Source organism: Aedes aegypti, chromosome 1 (genome assembly GCF_002204515.2).
Source record: "Aedes aegypti strain LVP_AGWG chromosome 1, AaegL5.0 Primary Assembly, whole genome shotgun sequence".
Lineage (NCBI taxonomy): Eukaryota > Metazoa > Arthropoda > Insecta > Diptera > Culicidae > Aedes > Aedes aegypti.
The window spans coordinates 251,120,766-251,138,087 of NC_035107.1; the positions used below are offsets into that span (position 1 = coordinate 251,120,766).

The 17,322-nt window shown below is 35.8% G+C and overlaps 1 protein-coding gene across 3 annotated transcripts in view; it reads left to right on the forward strand.

Annotated features, from left to right (window-relative positions):
- Positions 1-17,322, forward strand: part of LOC5563715 (peripheral plasma membrane protein CASK) — a 706,277-nt gene that overhangs the window by 485,186 nt on the left and 203,769 nt on the right. For 2 of the 3 annotated variants that reach the window (XM_021837535.1, XM_021837536.1), the window contains 2 exons: positions 9,178-9,356; positions 9,709-9,876. The exons of the other annotated variant lie outside the window; for it this stretch is intronic. In XM_021837535.1, coding sequence (XP_021693227.1) covers positions 9,178-9,356; positions 9,709-9,876 — 347 coding nt within the window. The remainder of the gene's footprint in view (positions 1-9,177; positions 9,357-9,708; positions 9,877-17,322) is intronic. 3 annotated transcript variants of the gene reach the window in all.

A 17,322-nucleotide genomic window follows, 5' to 3' on the forward strand; every position in this document is an offset into this window, starting at 1 on the left:
TACAAAAATAGTAGTGGAAGAACTTCTAAAGGAATTTGTCGAATAATTTTAGTTTAAATTGAACTCGAAAAAATTTACTAACTCCTAAAGATATATTCTACAGAAAAGCTTAAGTTGCTTTTGTAGGATTTGCTAAACACAATTTTTGTTCTTCGTTTATTATAATGGATAATAGTAGCGCGATAAAACGGATGGTATTTATACTGAAGGTAATCTTAGAAAATGTTTTGCATGAACTTTGAAGTCTCATGATACTATGGCGAACAGATTGACGTAGAAACCTGCTTGCAGTAATTTGAAACAAACTTTTTTATATGGAATGTTTTAGATTATTATGGTAGAACTGTAAAAGTCCAGCACGATAGTGGTATTTTTAAGACCATTGCAATGATTATATAGGTGGAATTCATTATGTAACATTTTACTTAATTTAAATATTTGAGGAAATGTTTCCATTATTTTGAGAATTTTGACAATTCGGCGACTCCTAGAATTTACCTATTTTTGGGTATGATAAGATTTTTATACGAAGTTCCTTAAGAAGGCGTTACGCGAAAGAAGAAGAAATAGCAAAATGTTGAAGCAGGTGGCAACAATCGATAGACAACAAAACAACAAAAAGTTAGTAATCATTCATGATCTTATTTATAGAAGGTAAATAATTACAAGATAATTTAATCCTCTCTAATGAATTAAAAACTAATTTCCCAATAAGTTCCATCAGAATCCTGCTTCCAAAATTATTCCTGAAATCCAGCAGAATTCCTTTCATGACTTCTAGATTCCCCAAGATTATGCCAGTAACCCTCTAGGAATTTCCGCCTGGAACTGCGAAACAATTTAATATCAAAATATGGTTTCTGCCAATAACTGATAAAATTATTTCTAAAAACATGTTTTGAGAGAGATCCTTACACATTTTTTTTATGAAAATCCTCATAAACCCATTTCACCTTCCCAGATATTTAGCTAAATGATTCTCTTCAAATTTATGAAGGACTTCGTGAAAGAGTATGTTACAACATTTTTGAGATAACTATTTAAAGGAATTCACAGAGGAATTTCTAGTTAGATTTTTTTTTGACGAATTGCGACACTGAGCTTTGGAATGGTTAAGATCTATTTTGTTAAATCCGGAAACACGAATTTTTGGGTAAAATATGAACATAGAAGGAATAGTTGCCCATCAAAAAGAATTCACATTAACAGTATGAACAAATCTCACAATAGGATTGACCTATTTTCGAAGAAATTTGTTGAAATAAATAATTTAATTTTACTAAATTTAATTTTACTAAAAGTTTTCAAGAAGTATCGGTGGCTCACAGATTTTGCTTGAAATCTGATAAACAATTTATGAAATTTCCTAAGAATTCTAAACATATTAAGTTTTCTTTAAAAAATAGTTTACAGATCAAGCAATGAGTTTAATCATGCGAAATGGCTTTAAAACAATTGAAGCAAAATCAATGAAAGTATAAAAAAATAAATAATGAAAACCATGGTCGATTTTGTTGGATTTTTCACACTAGCTAAAATTTCTGCCATCCATCTGGTCAGCTATGAATGAAATCCTATTTTCATCAATAAATTCCGCTATCTTTTGTTTAATTAATTCTTCAAAAATGTTGCCTATTCTCTTCAATTCATTTTGTCGGAGTTGTAGTTAATGTATGAATTTATTTAGTGAATTATCCTAGACATCTTTCAAAAACCTAGCGGATGTATTCTCAACCACATGTTTCACTGACAGAAAGCAATTGATTTGTTAAATAGCTATGCCAAACACACCTTCCTTCTAGCTTATCAGGATTTCGAGAAAAAAAAAATGGTTCCTAGTGGTATCTAGCGAATGAATTTTCAATTAGATCTGTCACTGCCGTATAATCCATGATCTGCTAAACAATTTTGTCGAAACCCTAACATTCTAGTTTTCAGTATCTTAAGATACAGCAGATCTAAGAAAATTAATTATTAGCGGATTAATTTGTAATCATATTTGTTATTGCCCTTTATCTGCTGAACAACTTTGCCGAAGACACCAACCTGCAAGTTTATGCGGATCTCGAGATATAGAAAATTGTAGAAAATTTGTTACTTTCGCCACCTATTGGATAAACTCCAAATCAAATTTGTCATAGCCAGTTAACCCTTGATCTGCTACACAATTTTGTCACAGACACCAAGCTTTTAGCTCTTCGGGTCTCAGAATACAGAAGTTTTAAGAGAATTTGTAACTAGCAGCACCTAGCGGATAAATTTCCAATTAGATTTGTTACTGCCAGATAGCCCTTGATCTACTGAACAACTTTGCCAAAGACACCAACCTTATAGCTTATCAGAATTTTTAGATATAGACGATTGAGGTAAATTTGTAACTAGCGCCACTCAATGAATTTGTAACTGAATTTGTTAATATCAGAAGGCCCTTGATCTGAACAATTTTGCCTAAGATGCCAACTGTCTAGCTTATCAGGATTTCGAGTCATAGAAGATTGAAGAAAATTTGTTAAGATCGCCACCTAGCGGATAAATTCGCTATTCAGCTTTTTGAAAGCGCTAATGGCTGCCGAAAGCAGGCTCGTTTTCTGGTAGGGATCGATCGATTTGACGTTTGATATGGGTCGTTTGTAAACGGACCCAAGCCAAACGTCATATCATTTGATCCCTACTAGGAAGCAAGCCTGTTTGCGGCAGCCATTGGCCCTCATAAAAAAAAGCTGGATTAAATTTTCTACTACCAGATAGTCCTTGATCTACTGAACAACTTTGCCGAAGACACCTTATAGCTCGTCAGGGTCTTGAGATATCCGTTGAATGGATGATTTTGCTAATTTTGGTACCCCAAGACAAGCTGAGATAAATCCGGAATCACTTGAACCATATCCCCAGCTAGAAGAGTTTTTCGGGAAGTTCTGAAAATTTCAACAAAATCCATCGAGAAACAAAAAAGTTATGCACATTTTAGTGTGTATTTCAGCATGTGAAAAGAATGTTGGCTACATGAAGGTTAAATTTTCGTAAGACTCCATTGGGTAAGGAACAGAATTTGACCAGCCAAAACCTGTCATTCGAAGTGCTAGAACTTTGGTGTCTTCGACAACTTGTCATATTTTTATACGTTCTTAAGCTTTGCTTAAGACGCGGAAGTTCTAAGTCACGAAATAAAAAAGTTTGCATCGTAGCGACACCTATGAGGCGAAATTTCATACTAACTTGAATCATCAAAATAAAGAACAAATAAATCCAAGATAAGTCTCCCAAGACAACAATCCAAAAAAAATGCACTTCTAAAGCACTGAAGTTTCGTTTGGCTAAATTCTGTCGCTGGCCCAGTGTGCATCAATTTATTAAAACACAAATTTTTCTTATAAATCTTGCATAATTTTGATCCTAATGAAGAAAGTAGGTATTCTATAGGAACAAAGGTACAGCCTCTAAAACAAAAAAAAATGGTGACTTACTTGTATTGAATAATTGCATAATTTCAGAAAAACTTTGCATTTTCGTGGTTTAAGTTTAAGTGTTTTTAACTCATTGTTGAAACAAATGATTGTAAAATATTACAAATAACTGACTTTAAGCCTAGAATTCAATATATTTAAAAAAAATTGAAAAATTCTGAAAACGATTCAGGTTTTGAATATGGCTCTAAACAAAGAATGATTTGTTAATATCTCAATTGAAATAAGAGACAAACCTGGAAAAGATAACGAATCTTGCTCTGGCAACAAAACCAATGAAATCTTTAAAGTGGAGAAAATGGAACTTATAAGGAAGCATTCAATCAATGCTTTTCGAAAAAAAAACTCTTAACTGGTGAATTATAGACTGTTTATTTTACAAAGTGGATTACCTTGTACATGCAATGCCTTTTTTGTTTATTAATGAAATCTCAATCAGTTTTATGTACATCGTACGATTTATGTTGTACAATATTGTGATAACAAAAACCCACCAAAATAATTAAATTTCACACGAATAAGGCACAACGTTTAAAACGGTTGATTTTTTAAGTTTATCAAAATCAATGATTATTAGAAAATTTTCTGGAAAATTCGACAATCTATATTTTTTATTTTCAAAAACGGCTTGTTCTTCGAAAGCATCATCAATCAAAAGCCTGCTGCAAAATATCAAGTGTTTTTCGGAGCAATAATTTATCAGATATCATAAAATCATTTTATCACCGATTTTTTTGAAGAAAAAATTGGGGTGGGTAATGTCTGTTACATTACCGCGGGGTTGACGTAGAACTACTATGGACACAACTTCGATCAATTCTGGGTCAGACTCTAACAACAGTGCGGTAGCTTTTTGCAGGAGATAGGATATTTGATGATAGGTGCTGTGATTGTGAGTATTCAATTATGTTTTGGTTTAAAGGGAGTCTGTCATTTTGTTTGGAAGCTTTTCCAGAGTTTCGGATTTCAAAGTAGAATGCTTTGAAAAAGATTTGATTTGTTTATGACGATTGAATGACAGTGAAGTTTAGTATGAGTGTAGTGAAAGATTATGAATAATTTGTCATTTGTATGAATTTGTAAGTGTACTAGTTTTATGCTGTTATTGATCGGATGAAGTTTTCAGAAATTAACTCTTTTTGGAATCATTTTGGTGGTCCTGAAAAGGACCAATTGTCGTTCTGTGGTTCCGGAAACCATTGTTTGGTGTTCCAGGAATAATTCAGTGATGTGCCAGATGATTGAGGGTGTTTGTTTGGTCGTCGCCTTCTTGTGTTGTTTGGTTGGGTGATCGGTCTATGGTAAGAAAAATATGGACAATATCGACTGCACTCTACACTTTTATTTTTAATAAACGATAATTCAATACAAGAATCACCTAATGTGGTCGCTTTATTTGGACGATTTGCCAACTTTAAATTAAAATGTTTATTCATGAAATCGACAAATAAATATTTTCTTGTTTGAACACGTCAATATTCAAGTCACCGGTGATTACAGTAGGAGTATCTTGTTTTACATAATTGAATAAATTACAGGTCATGAACATTTTCGTATCTTGCACAGTAGTTCCTGGAGAAATGTACACTATTAGCAGTACTTCAATGTCCATAACCATAATCGATGCCACACAAATATCTCCAACCTAATCTGCTACACCAAGCATTGCATCATATTCTTCACTAATTTTTTGAATTGTGTGAGGAACAGCTTCGTTGAAGGCCGTATCCTTCTGGTAAATCGCCACACCTTCAGCTCTCACGCCTGGGCGTTTAAATTGGTTATTCAGCTTTAGCCAGCAAATTCGACGGAGGAGTGATCCTCTAGCCAAGTCTCACTCAGTGCAAGGAATTCTACACTGATCAGAATTTGGTCTGTAGCAATATCCAGTATTTCACGCAAGCGTCCGTAATGGATGATTGCCCAAGCGTTGCAGCTCCTGGGATAATTACTGCAGCTCTTGGGAAAATTGCTGCCTTAGGCGTGATGGAACTTTGGTAGAGTTTGTCAAAAATAGTCCTTGCAGTGAAGTAACCCGCGACAAACCAACATATACCAATTGCTGATCCTGACTTTTGTCATAGTCGTACCTCGGGGAAAGTTCCACCTTGCGACTTATTAATAATAAAAGTGTCTGTTCTAACTACCGGAAACTGAATGCGTTTGCATTTGATTATGCCGCTCTGTTTGATACTCAAATAATAATTCTCTATACAAAAGTAAAATTGTAATTTCAAAACCAAGAGCGTTACGTTGGCAAGAAATACTTTAAACTCTTCTAACTTTTTGCTGGCTTAACGAAATTCAAAACACAAGGCATAAAAGGGTCATGTCGTTTACTTACTGAATCCCACATACCTGTCCAAATAGTTTAATAACTGTTTTAAAAGAGAACGTTGAATTCAAGCAAATCTATAAGTAGGAGTGCTAGAGAAAAGTTGACGTTATTTGCTTTTCACTCTCCGCTTGGATCGCATCTCAGCAGGCAACAGATCGGCTTGCTCTGACCGGGCGTGCTTCTCAGACACAGACATCGACAGCCATGGACCCCCCGTTTGTCGTGGTTCGCTCAAATCAAACTGTCGAGCGACCGAGAGAAGATGCCGTCCGAAGCCAAAGCCATCACCATTGCCGCCGCCAAGAAGAAGAGGAAGCAGTCCACAGAAGACTAAGATGGTTGTGGCCGCCATCGCAGTCCTCAACTGAGACTGTGGCTGGTATCCGCGAGAAAGGAGGAGAAAAAGAAGGCAGTTCCTCAGCAAAACCGCACCAAGTTTCAAAGATCACCGTGATGAAGACGACCCCGAAGAAGCCGCCACCGCAAACCTCATCTTGCGAGGTGGATTTCAACCCGTGCGCCGTCAAAATGTGTCCGTGTGACTCGAATTCAACAATTCAATCGGCCTTTTTCAGATCCAACAAATGTGTTCTAAAGAGTTATTTGTGTAATATTTCCTAATATGTTTACCAAATACTTGCTATAATCTCTTAATTTATCTCGTAGCATCATACAATATCTGATTTATTACGAATTATTGACAATACGATAATTTGAGGATGTTTCCGAGGACGCAGCTACAGTGCCGTCGGGATGCAATAACAGCATAATGCTCATCTTGTAGATCCCTTGCCAAGACATCAATTTTATATAGCCTATTTCCTATTTAGCTTATTTCTTCGCTTCATGATCTGGGAAATAGGCTATATGACAGCCACTGGGATTAAGTCGAAACCTGGAAACGTTGCTCAATCTTGAGCAATTCCACATACCCGAAGATTGGCAGCTTTTCAGATCAGCCGATCATGAAGCTTCTTGTAGTGGTGCCTAACGGGATTGTATCTTGACTGTTCCAATGCTGCGATTATCACGAGGAGCTCTTACTTGCTCGAAAGTTTAAATGAAATGAACCGAATCAGTGGAAAGTAGTATGTTTTACACAATTTGATGTTCCTCCCTTTCGTATTCTTCGCCTTCTTCGGATCGACCAATCTGGGACATAAGGTATATGAAGTTGATGTTTTGGTTAGGAATTTACATATCTTTGAAAATGCATGGACGCGTTCGGATGGACGATAAAACATTATTTCAATAGTTTACGATAAATGAAAATCACGAATGTTTTGCCTTCGAGCAAATTTTAAATATTTCTGATCAATGTGCATAAAAGTTATGGAAATCGGAATTTGAAACCCAATTCAAGCGTTAATATGAATGCTCTGCTATACACACTCAGTCTGTTCGGTAAAAATAACTGGGTTTTTGAACTACCGAAAAAGTCAGTAAACTAAAAAAAAATGTCAGAGATCGAAAACCAGAGATTTTTTACTGAAATTTTACAGAGAGCTTTCTTTTTATATCATATATCGATAAAAAATAAAACATGATGAAATTTGCTTTTCAATTATGCGTGGCGACAGTTTTCATTTTACTGACTTTTTCGGTAGTTCCAAAACCCAGTAAAATTTTACCGACCCCAGTAATTTAATTTAAGTGTGTACTATGACATTTTCAATGGATTTCTGTATTGAAACTAAAATGTAGAAAAAATGCAGATTAATAGATGCTTATTACAACTGGTCAAGAAACAGTTTAGTGAACAGTATTTAAAATCTGTTGCGATTTTAATACATTTATCAATTTCCGGAGGATTTAGGAAGTGTTCCCCCACTTTATGATAAATAACGATGCTGTTAGAAATGCCATTCAATGCTGAGTACTATGATGTTATTACGGTCCGAAAGCGCTGCATCGGCGTCCACGCGTAAATTCTCAAATTTCATGATTATGTGGGATAAATTATGTGATCTAAATCAAGTTTTGTACAATACCGCTTGATTAAGATCATGATAGATAAATCAGGAAATATTATTCTATAAACTCTTTTAAGAACGTTTGATGGCCTTCACGAGTTAGTATTACATCGGATTCTTTGGATTCTCCTCAAAGCTATTATGAGGTTTCCCCGTAAGATTAACTCCTGCACTTTCAATAAACGTATAATAGTCTCCTGTTGACAATTATGCGTTCATGAGCAGTGCATTAATCAAGGATTTCTTAGTTTGATTGATATTTAACGCATTATGCTTCATCATCATACTTGTATTAAGCTCAAATTAAATTAAAACTTTGAGCTTTAAACTATTCATTATGAATCTTACGGGTCATATGCGGCCCTTCGGCCACAATTTAAGCACCGCAGGAACGAAATCAATTAACCTTCCAGTCGTCGCGTGGTTGACTACCGTCAGAAACCACCACGCTGCTGTTGTGATCGAAAACCGAGGTTTTTTAACCAGTGTTGTACAAAATATAACAGCGCGACGACTGAAGTGTTAAATTGTCCTGTAGAAATACCTCTTAAAATGTCTACAAAATTTGCCAATCGTGATTTCCATGATCTATTTTTCAATTGTACTAAGGCTAACAGAAGATTATTAAGAGCTCGACGCTTATTAGGTAGACGTGTGAATGGATCAGAATAGTGTTTCATGATGTTTAATACATAACTCGAGATTGTCACAAGTTAAAAATATGTGAGGTTGAATTCATTACTTGTATAACTTAGTATTATAATATTATTATAATACTTTCAACAATTAAGAAAATCGAAAATGACTTCAATTTGTGATCATATTTTGCCTTCTTCCATTTGTACCGTTTGACTTTTAGCCAGCAAACTAACTTTAACATTCAAGGGTTTTTTTCTTGAAGAATAGGGGAGCAATGATGGACGCGATATTACGAAATTTTGTTAATTTTTGCATGTGCTTTGGATAAACTGTCTATTGAATAAATACTGAGTTAATCAGCATATAGAAAACAAATAAATTGGTACGCTAGGATTAATTTACATTAAACAAAGCTTTTGTTTTGATAATATCTTAGCTCTGCTTTCAAAATAGATACGAAATTACGTAAAACCATGCTACTTTTCTTCTACACTACTTCCGCTTTCTATTTATCTTTTGAAATATTCAGAATCCATTCAATCACAGCCCTTGGTCATATCGCATCACGCGAAATTCACTCAATCCATATGCTTTTTGACCGTATACCATTTCTCTTCATAAAACAGAATCACAACTCACAACCTATTCACTCGATTTCTGATCGAACATCAAATCGACATTGTCCTACTCTCGCCTATGGTTTGATTCCTATTGTTTCTTTTCTTTCCCCCCGTTTGTTTCTTCCACCCCGTTCTCATTGCAGTGGCGATCGGGACCGCCTCCGAGAGCCTGAACGAATGGGCCGACGAAGAAGCCGGTCTGGAAGCCATCCAGAAGGTTCTTGACTCATTAGACGACATTACCGCTTTGCAAGACGCCAATTGCGACCCGGAAGTGCTGGCCAGTATGCTACGTGACGTCAAACTGCACGAATTGCTCCAGGTAACGATCGGTCCGCGCTTCGGCTCCTTTCACACTCATGTTACTCTCATCGATGCTCTCATCTGCCACTCATTCTCATCACTTCATCTTTCGGTGGACGCAGTTGTTCGGAAGAGTGATTTTTGAAAATGGTTCATGTTAGAGAATTTTCTCAGTGTCGTCACGCAATGAACCAACAGAAATCGCTCTTCCCCATAACTGAGCCCATAAAATTTATTTTTATCAACAAAAAATCACATCTCTCGTTCTTGTTTCTCGTTTTTCTTTCTTTTCCGTTTTTGGTTCGCTGGAATATCCCGATTCTCGTTTCTATTGACAATGCGCACAACCCCAAAATCAAAAAACCTATCAGCTATACGATAGAGTTAGTAGTTCCGTTATAAATCCGTCGCGGGCCCCTCCGGGAGATGCCATTAGCCGCTGTCGGGATGCCATGGATGCCATCAGTTCCGCTCCCGGTCACAAATACGGACGGGAGAAGGGCGAACTCATCAATCTGCTTGGATCGCCACACATACAGGTGAGTGACTGTTTTCGGAGCATGCTCTGGCTTCTGGTTTTTGTTTTGTCAGCCTTTCAATTAGTGTTTTCTGCTTTACCGATGATCCGAAGGAGGGAAAAAGGAAAGCTTCTTGATTGCTCGATAGGTGGCTACGAGATACGAAAGCTCGAGCCTGCGCAGTGGAGTGCGGAGGTTTTTCTCGGTGGTGGGTGGGCGATGGGTAGTAAGGATGTGGGCCGAAGAAAATAGTGGTGTTTTTATCCGTAGTTATCTAGATATCCTATTGAGCGAGCTTTCGAGAAATGTTGCTTGAAGCTTTTTATCGATGACGATATGATTCGAATTAGTTGCTCTGAAGCAGTCAATAATATTGTACATATACTGGAGTAGGTACTGTTTCAAAACATGATGCGATGGCGAACCTTAAATATTGTTAAACAATCGCTGTGATTTATTTCAAGTCTATAAAATCTCTAGGTTTGTCTTTGATGATAAAGTATGGTTTACTTAAATTTCTTGTTGTCTACATAGATTGTACAAAACAAGGTAGTAATTGTTATTCTGAAGATGAAGGTCATTAGGTATTATCGAACATAGTTACACAAGTATTCTACAGTTCTCATAAAACTCGAAAATATGTATCTCAATGAGTCTGCTTCTCAGCTTAGTGTTCTTCCACAGGTATTAACTGATTGCTTGAAAATGAGAAAATGTCATTACATTAGATAAATATGCTATCATATTGAAATGTGTTAAAGACTTATCATCACAACTCTTTTTGTTATTTCTTATTACAATATTCTATACGAAGCAACAGTTGACACCCTCTCTTCTATCAAAGTTTATTGATGATGATGACGATGATGATGATGATGATGATTAGGTTCTACCACCTATTGTAGCAAGAAATCTGCCTATAGCACTGGAATAAACTGAAAAACGATTTGATCAAGATTGTATTGCTGTTTGTGAGCTGTCAGTCTCCTATATTATGGGCCAAAAATGGATGTGCGGACCCACAAGCTGAAACACTTGCACGAAATCTGCTTGAGGGCAACAGAATCTCTCTCTAGAAGCAAATTTTCACAAACAACTGTAAAACCAAGTCCTCGATTGACATAATAAGGCCAAGTGGTCCAAAATGGCCCAGTTCACATTTTAATGAATTTAATAATATAAATAGCACTTACTGGGTAGTAAATGCTTAAAATCACTCAGTTGGCGGTATATTATCATTCATAGCATGCACATGGTTGCTTGCTTTTCCACTTTAAAAGAGAATTCTTATAAAAATTGGTAGCATTTCGTGATTCCGTGTCAAACAGAGATCTCAAAATAAGCTTTTACACTAGCAAGTGTCATATAACTGCTCAAATAAATTCATGCACGGCAAATTATTGCTCTAATTAGGGATTATTTAACACTTTGGATCGGTTTCAGCCGTTTTTTGCTTCGAAATCAATAAATCAATAATTAGTGAATCAACTATGTCAGCCATTTTGGGCTCGATGCGCATTCGGTCAAAGCTGAGGAAAGAACACGATAGGGTTGTTCCAATATTCTCGATTTGGGAAAATCGTTGAGATACATACATACAATATGGGTATTTTCGGAACGGGTACGAAAACCGATATCCGATGTCATTTTGGAATATATAAATTTACTTCGTGGTCATTAGAATAGAAAATAGAAAAAGTTAATAGAAAATCCCTTTTTTATTTCTTTATTAGTATCATTCCAAACATTACATTCATTTCTTATATCTAGGTGTTCTGTGTTTTTAGAAAGCATTATCATCCTAATTTGGTAACACAAATTTAAGATTTTATTAACAACATACCGCCGTGCGGGGTGACATTGGGCCTAGGGGGTGACTTTGACCGCCTCTTTCGATGCATCTCATGGCTAGTAGGAACGTCAAAAAACTAATCTATGACCATTTATTGGCTATTTATAACGTATTCTTGAAGCTTGACACATTGTTTTCATTATTCTGGCATTAGCTTGCCGTAAAAACATTGGCCCAAAGTCACCCTTATGGCCCAATGTCACCCCGCCTTACGGTATTACATTTCATTTGCCGTAGCAGTTCAAATTTTTTACAGGTGAGTTGATTTAAAAAAAAATAACGTTTTTAATTCACTTAACCTAATTTAACCTAAACATATAACGCATTAATCGTGGCAATAGAAGATTGCAACGATTCTTGCCTGAAATTATTTATTATTTTATTTGACATTTGTTCCAATATTTCAACATTGGATATTCTATGTAACTCTGCAGAGCTTTCTTCATGGTATTACAACAGCTAGTCCATATTGGTACAGCGTACAACATGGCTGGCCTGAAAATTTGTTTGAATATCAAAAGCTTGTTCTTAAGACAAAGTTTTGATTTTCTATTAATAAGGGGATAGAGACATTTTACATATTTGTTACATTTGGCTTGAATGCCCTCAATGTGATTTTTGAAAGTCAAATTCTTATCTAGCATGAGCCCTAGATACTTAACTTCATCTGACCAATTTATTGGAACCTCTCTCATTGTGACAACATGTCTACTTGAAGGTTTCAAATAAAGAGCTTTTGGTTTATGCGGGAATATTATTAGTTGAGTTTTGGAAGCATTAGAAGAAATCTTCCATTTTTACAAAAATTAAGAAAAATATCCAAACTTTTTTGCAATCGACTACAGATGACACGCAGGCTTCTTCCTTTGGCGGAGCGGCCTGTGTCATCCGCAAACAAAGATTTTTGACATCCCTGAGGTAACTCAGGTAAGTCAGATGTGAAAATATTGTATAATATTGGTCCCGAAATGCTGCTTTGAAGATCACCAGCTCTTACAGAAAGTCTTTCAGATCTGGAGTTCTGATAATTAACCTGAAGTGTACGATTTGACAGATAACTTTGAATTATTCTAACAATGTATGTAGGAAAATTAAAGTTTTTTTAATTTTACGATTAAACCTTCATGCCAAACACTGTCGAATGCTTTTTCTATGTCTAGAAGAGCAAGACCAGTAGAATTGCTTTCAGATTTGTTGGAACGGATCAAATTTGTTACACGTAAGAGTTGATGAGTGGTCGAATGTCCATGGCGGAATCCGAACTGTTCATTGGCGAAAATTGAATTTTCGTTGATGTGGGCCATCATTCTGTTCAAAATGACCTTTTCAAAAAATTACTGATGGAGGAAAGCAAACTGATTGGACGATAGCTAGAAGCTTCTGCAGGATTTTTGTCTGGTTTTAAAATTGGAACAACCTTAGCATTTTTCCATTTGTCAGGAAAATATGCTAATTGAAAACATTTGTTAAATATATCAACTAAAAATGATGAAGTTTCTTGATGAGGATGTAGAAAATTCCATCATCTCCAGGAGCTTTCATATTTTTGAATTTTTAATAATAGTTCTCACTTCTTCCAAATCAGTCTCACAGGCATTTTCGAAAACGTTCTCTTGATTGAGAATATTTTCGAAGTCCTGAGTAACTTGATTTTCAATTGGACTAGTAAGTCCTAAATTAAAATTGTGCATAGCAAGTTTTTGAGCTTTTTCGCAGTTAGTTAGTAATAATTTGTTTTCCTCTTTCAATGCCGGTATTGGCTTCTGAGATTTTTTTTCAAAATTTTAGATAATTCTCAAAAGGGCTTAGAGCCAGGGTCCAATTGAGAAACCTTATTTTCAATTTTTTTTTTATTAATTGTGCAAAACGTTTCTTGATATCTTTCTGCAAATCCTGCCATATAATTTCCATAGCAGGATCGCGAGTGCGTTGAAATTGCCTTCTTCTCACGTTTTCAAGGTGGATCAAGAGTTTTAGATCATCGTCTATAATCACGGATTCAAATTTTACTTCACATTTCTAGAAGAGAAAAAAACATGTAGGGCTATCAGGGTATTGAATTGAGAAATATCCTGAAGAGCACTCATCAAATAAAATTCTGCCGTTGGAATTACTTTGAGAATTATTCCATGACCGGTGTTTGGCATTAAAGTCACCAATAACGAAAATTTTTGACTTATTGCGAGTCAATTTTTGCAAATCAGTTTGGAGCAAATAAACTTGTTGTCCAGAGCATTGAAAAGGCAGATAGGCAGCTATGAAAGTATATTTACCAAGCTGTGTTTCAACAGAAACACCTAAAGTTTCAAAAATTTTAGTTTCAAATGACGAAAACAGTTGATGTTTTATACGCCTATGAATGATGATTGCAACTCCCCCACATGCCCCATCAAGTCGATTACCACGATAAACAAAAAAGTTAGGATCTTTTTTGAGTTTAGATCCAGGTTTCAAATACGTTCCAATAATAACTGCTATATGCACGTTATTAACTGTAAGAAAATTAAACAGCTCGTCCTCTTTACCATTCAACAAATGAGCATTCCAATTTAAAATATTTAAATTATTATTTGGATCCATTAGAAAAACGTAATCCAATAACAATTTTATTCGTAAACGGAAACGACCGTTATCGTAACGGATATTATCTTTCATCTGCCTGGCGCGAGCCTCAATGACTCTTTTGCGTGAAGGACAATTCCGAAAATTGGACTTATGATTAGCCCCACAATTTGAGCATATGATTAGAGCATATGAACTTGGTGGTATCTTCCTTCACTGGACAGACGTCCTTGGCGTGAGAAGAACCTCCACAAATCATGCATTTAGCATCCATGCGGCAATTTTTTGTACCATGACCCCACTTTTGGCACCGACGGCACTGAGTGGGGTTCTGGTAATTTCCTCCAGGTTTCTGGAAATGTTCCCACGTCACACGGACATCGAACATAAGTTTTGCTTTTTCTAAAGCTTTAATATTATTTAGTTCTTTTTTGTTAAAGTGAACTAAATAATATTCTTGAGAAAGCCCTCTCCGAACAATGCCAGATTGGGTTCTCTTTTTCATAATGATTATTTGAACTGGGGAAAATCCAAGTATATCATTTATTCCATTTTTGATCTCTTCAGGTGACTTATAGTCACTTGAGAGACCTTTCAAGACGACTTTGAACAAACGATTAGTTTTGTAGTCATAAGTAAAAAAATGTATTTCTTCTCTTCAAGATGTTTGAGAAGAAGTTCGCGATCTTTAAGAGTTTCCGGCAAAACGTGACAGTCTCCTTACTTTGCGATTTGGAAGGAAACCTTGATTCCCCTAATGGAGTTCAAGATTTCCTGGCTAAATCCCACAAATTCGGAACAACTGACCACGATAGGCGGTACTCTTTGCTTCCTCACTTGAATCAATGAGCCTGGGCTAGAGGCTGCTTCGGTTTATTGTTCGGAAAATTTGACTAGAGCACATCGAACTGATTGCTCATTTCGATACAATTATTCATTTCACCCTTGGAAGAAAGTTCGCATTCCGGAGAAACGTCCTTTCTTCCATTCTTGCCACGTCTAGTGACAGTTTTAAATCCCACTTTTTTGGAAGGAAGTTGTGAATTTAGAGATTCACCCTCCCTTTTATTTGTAGTTGCAACCATGTTTAAAAAGAAGACGTGACCTCCTGAGAGGTTTTTTTCCCAAGACGGTGTCCAAGAAGGATTACCACCGCTAGCTTTCGCCAACGGGTCCAACGAAAAATCGAAGGCACGGGTCCAAACAAGGATCGTAAAGGGATCAATAGTAGAAAAAATAGTACTGAAAAGTACTGTTTTAGTAGCACTGAAAAGTACCGTTTTTAATTTTAGCACTGAAAAGTACTGTTTTTGTAGCACTGAAAAGTACTGTTTTATTGCTTTAGGTAGTTTTTAAGAAAACTTCCAAGAGCAGAGAGAATTCGTGTACGCACAGCACGAAGGTACGATGCGTACTAATAGAAAATCCATCATTTTTTTAACGTGAGCTGATTGCATGCAAAGTTTAAGTGACGTGTAGGCCAAGAAATCCCAAGGTACTCCGGATAATCGAGTCCGACCTGTTTATCTTTTCGAATAATATTCGGATAAATTGACTGTTTTGGAAGCTTGCTTTAGAGCAGCGTACTGTTTTTCCTTCTTTGTGAGGGAGCAAAAAAAAAAATACAAGAGTGGCAACGCAAAATGAGCGAGATGCGACACAAAACACAACGAAGAAAAATTACATTAAAAAAGAGTGCCATCACAACTGCGCGAGGCCTGTTTTGTTCGAACGGGTCACTCAAGAGTTCTTTTAATTTCAATGCATTCTCACTTGTTCCGTTTGATGCATACTTTACAGGCTAAAGGTTTTGTCGACCGCAGTGCCTCAATATGTAGTACCGTAATCCGGGGTAACATTGATCATTTTTTTAGTTTTTCTTCAATTTTTCATTTCACAATACAAATGTTACAAGTTTCATGTTTTTAAAACAAGTACTGGCACCCACCGCTCCTAACTATGTACTTTATTTTGTTTTTCGAAAGATTTAAACATGTTTAAATAAATGTTTTAAGTGATTTTTTGATTCAGCTGATATGGGGTAACATTGATCACCCAAGTAAACAACGTTCGCTAATATTGGAAATGTCGTTACTTACTAAAATCAGGGCCCCTGAAGTCGAATATGAAGACCAAACTCTTACAAGTCATTTAGTTTTTGAGTTATTTCAAAATTAAAAACACCTTGAACCGCGGAATACGCCTAAAAGTAGGCAATTTCCTCAGGAAATTCTACATTCGTAATAGTAATTAGTTAATGTTGCCTAATTGAATAAACTTATGAAAGATTTGACAACGGAATCGTTTTCGGCGATGCCATTTTTAGTAACACCCGCATTTTCCTTGATCACATCGTCTGCAGAACTCATGTGAGACATGAATTTTCGGTAGTGTCAGTGAAAATGATAGAAATCATTGTTTCAAAAAATTGACAAATTTGCGCATGAACTAAACGCAATTTTTGCAAAAATCTTAATTATCATTAGCTTATGAATATACGAAAGAAATGCACCATTCATGGTTCGAAAATGTTTCATCAATAAATCTTTATTTGAACGTTTAACAAGATGAGTCATCCCGATCAATGTTACCCCGCTGATCAATGTTACCCCGGATTACGGTACCTAGAAGGATTATATAAAAATCACTAGTTGCATTCTCCTGATCAGAAAAAAAGTAAGCAAAAAACAATCTCATATGAAAATTAGCTATAACATTTCTGCTTATATTTGACTTGCTATTATATTGACCATTATGGAATATAAAGGAGAAATGCTAAAGCAAATTTTGATCTGGTTTGTGGAAGAATATTGTTAGAGTTATTTCGTTTAAGATTCCAGTGGGCCTGGTAGAATGCCTATAGAAATTTCGCGAAAAATTCCTAAAAGATTTGTTCAAAAAGGTGTCGGTAGAAGAATATGTGATCAACTTTACGAACATTTTAACGTGTGTTTTTGCACAGCAATGAAGTAGAAGTATGAACTAAAATAATGTTCATATTATCTTACAGCTAAGATGCAGCAAAGGTTGTATTTTTAGAACTCAAAAAGTAG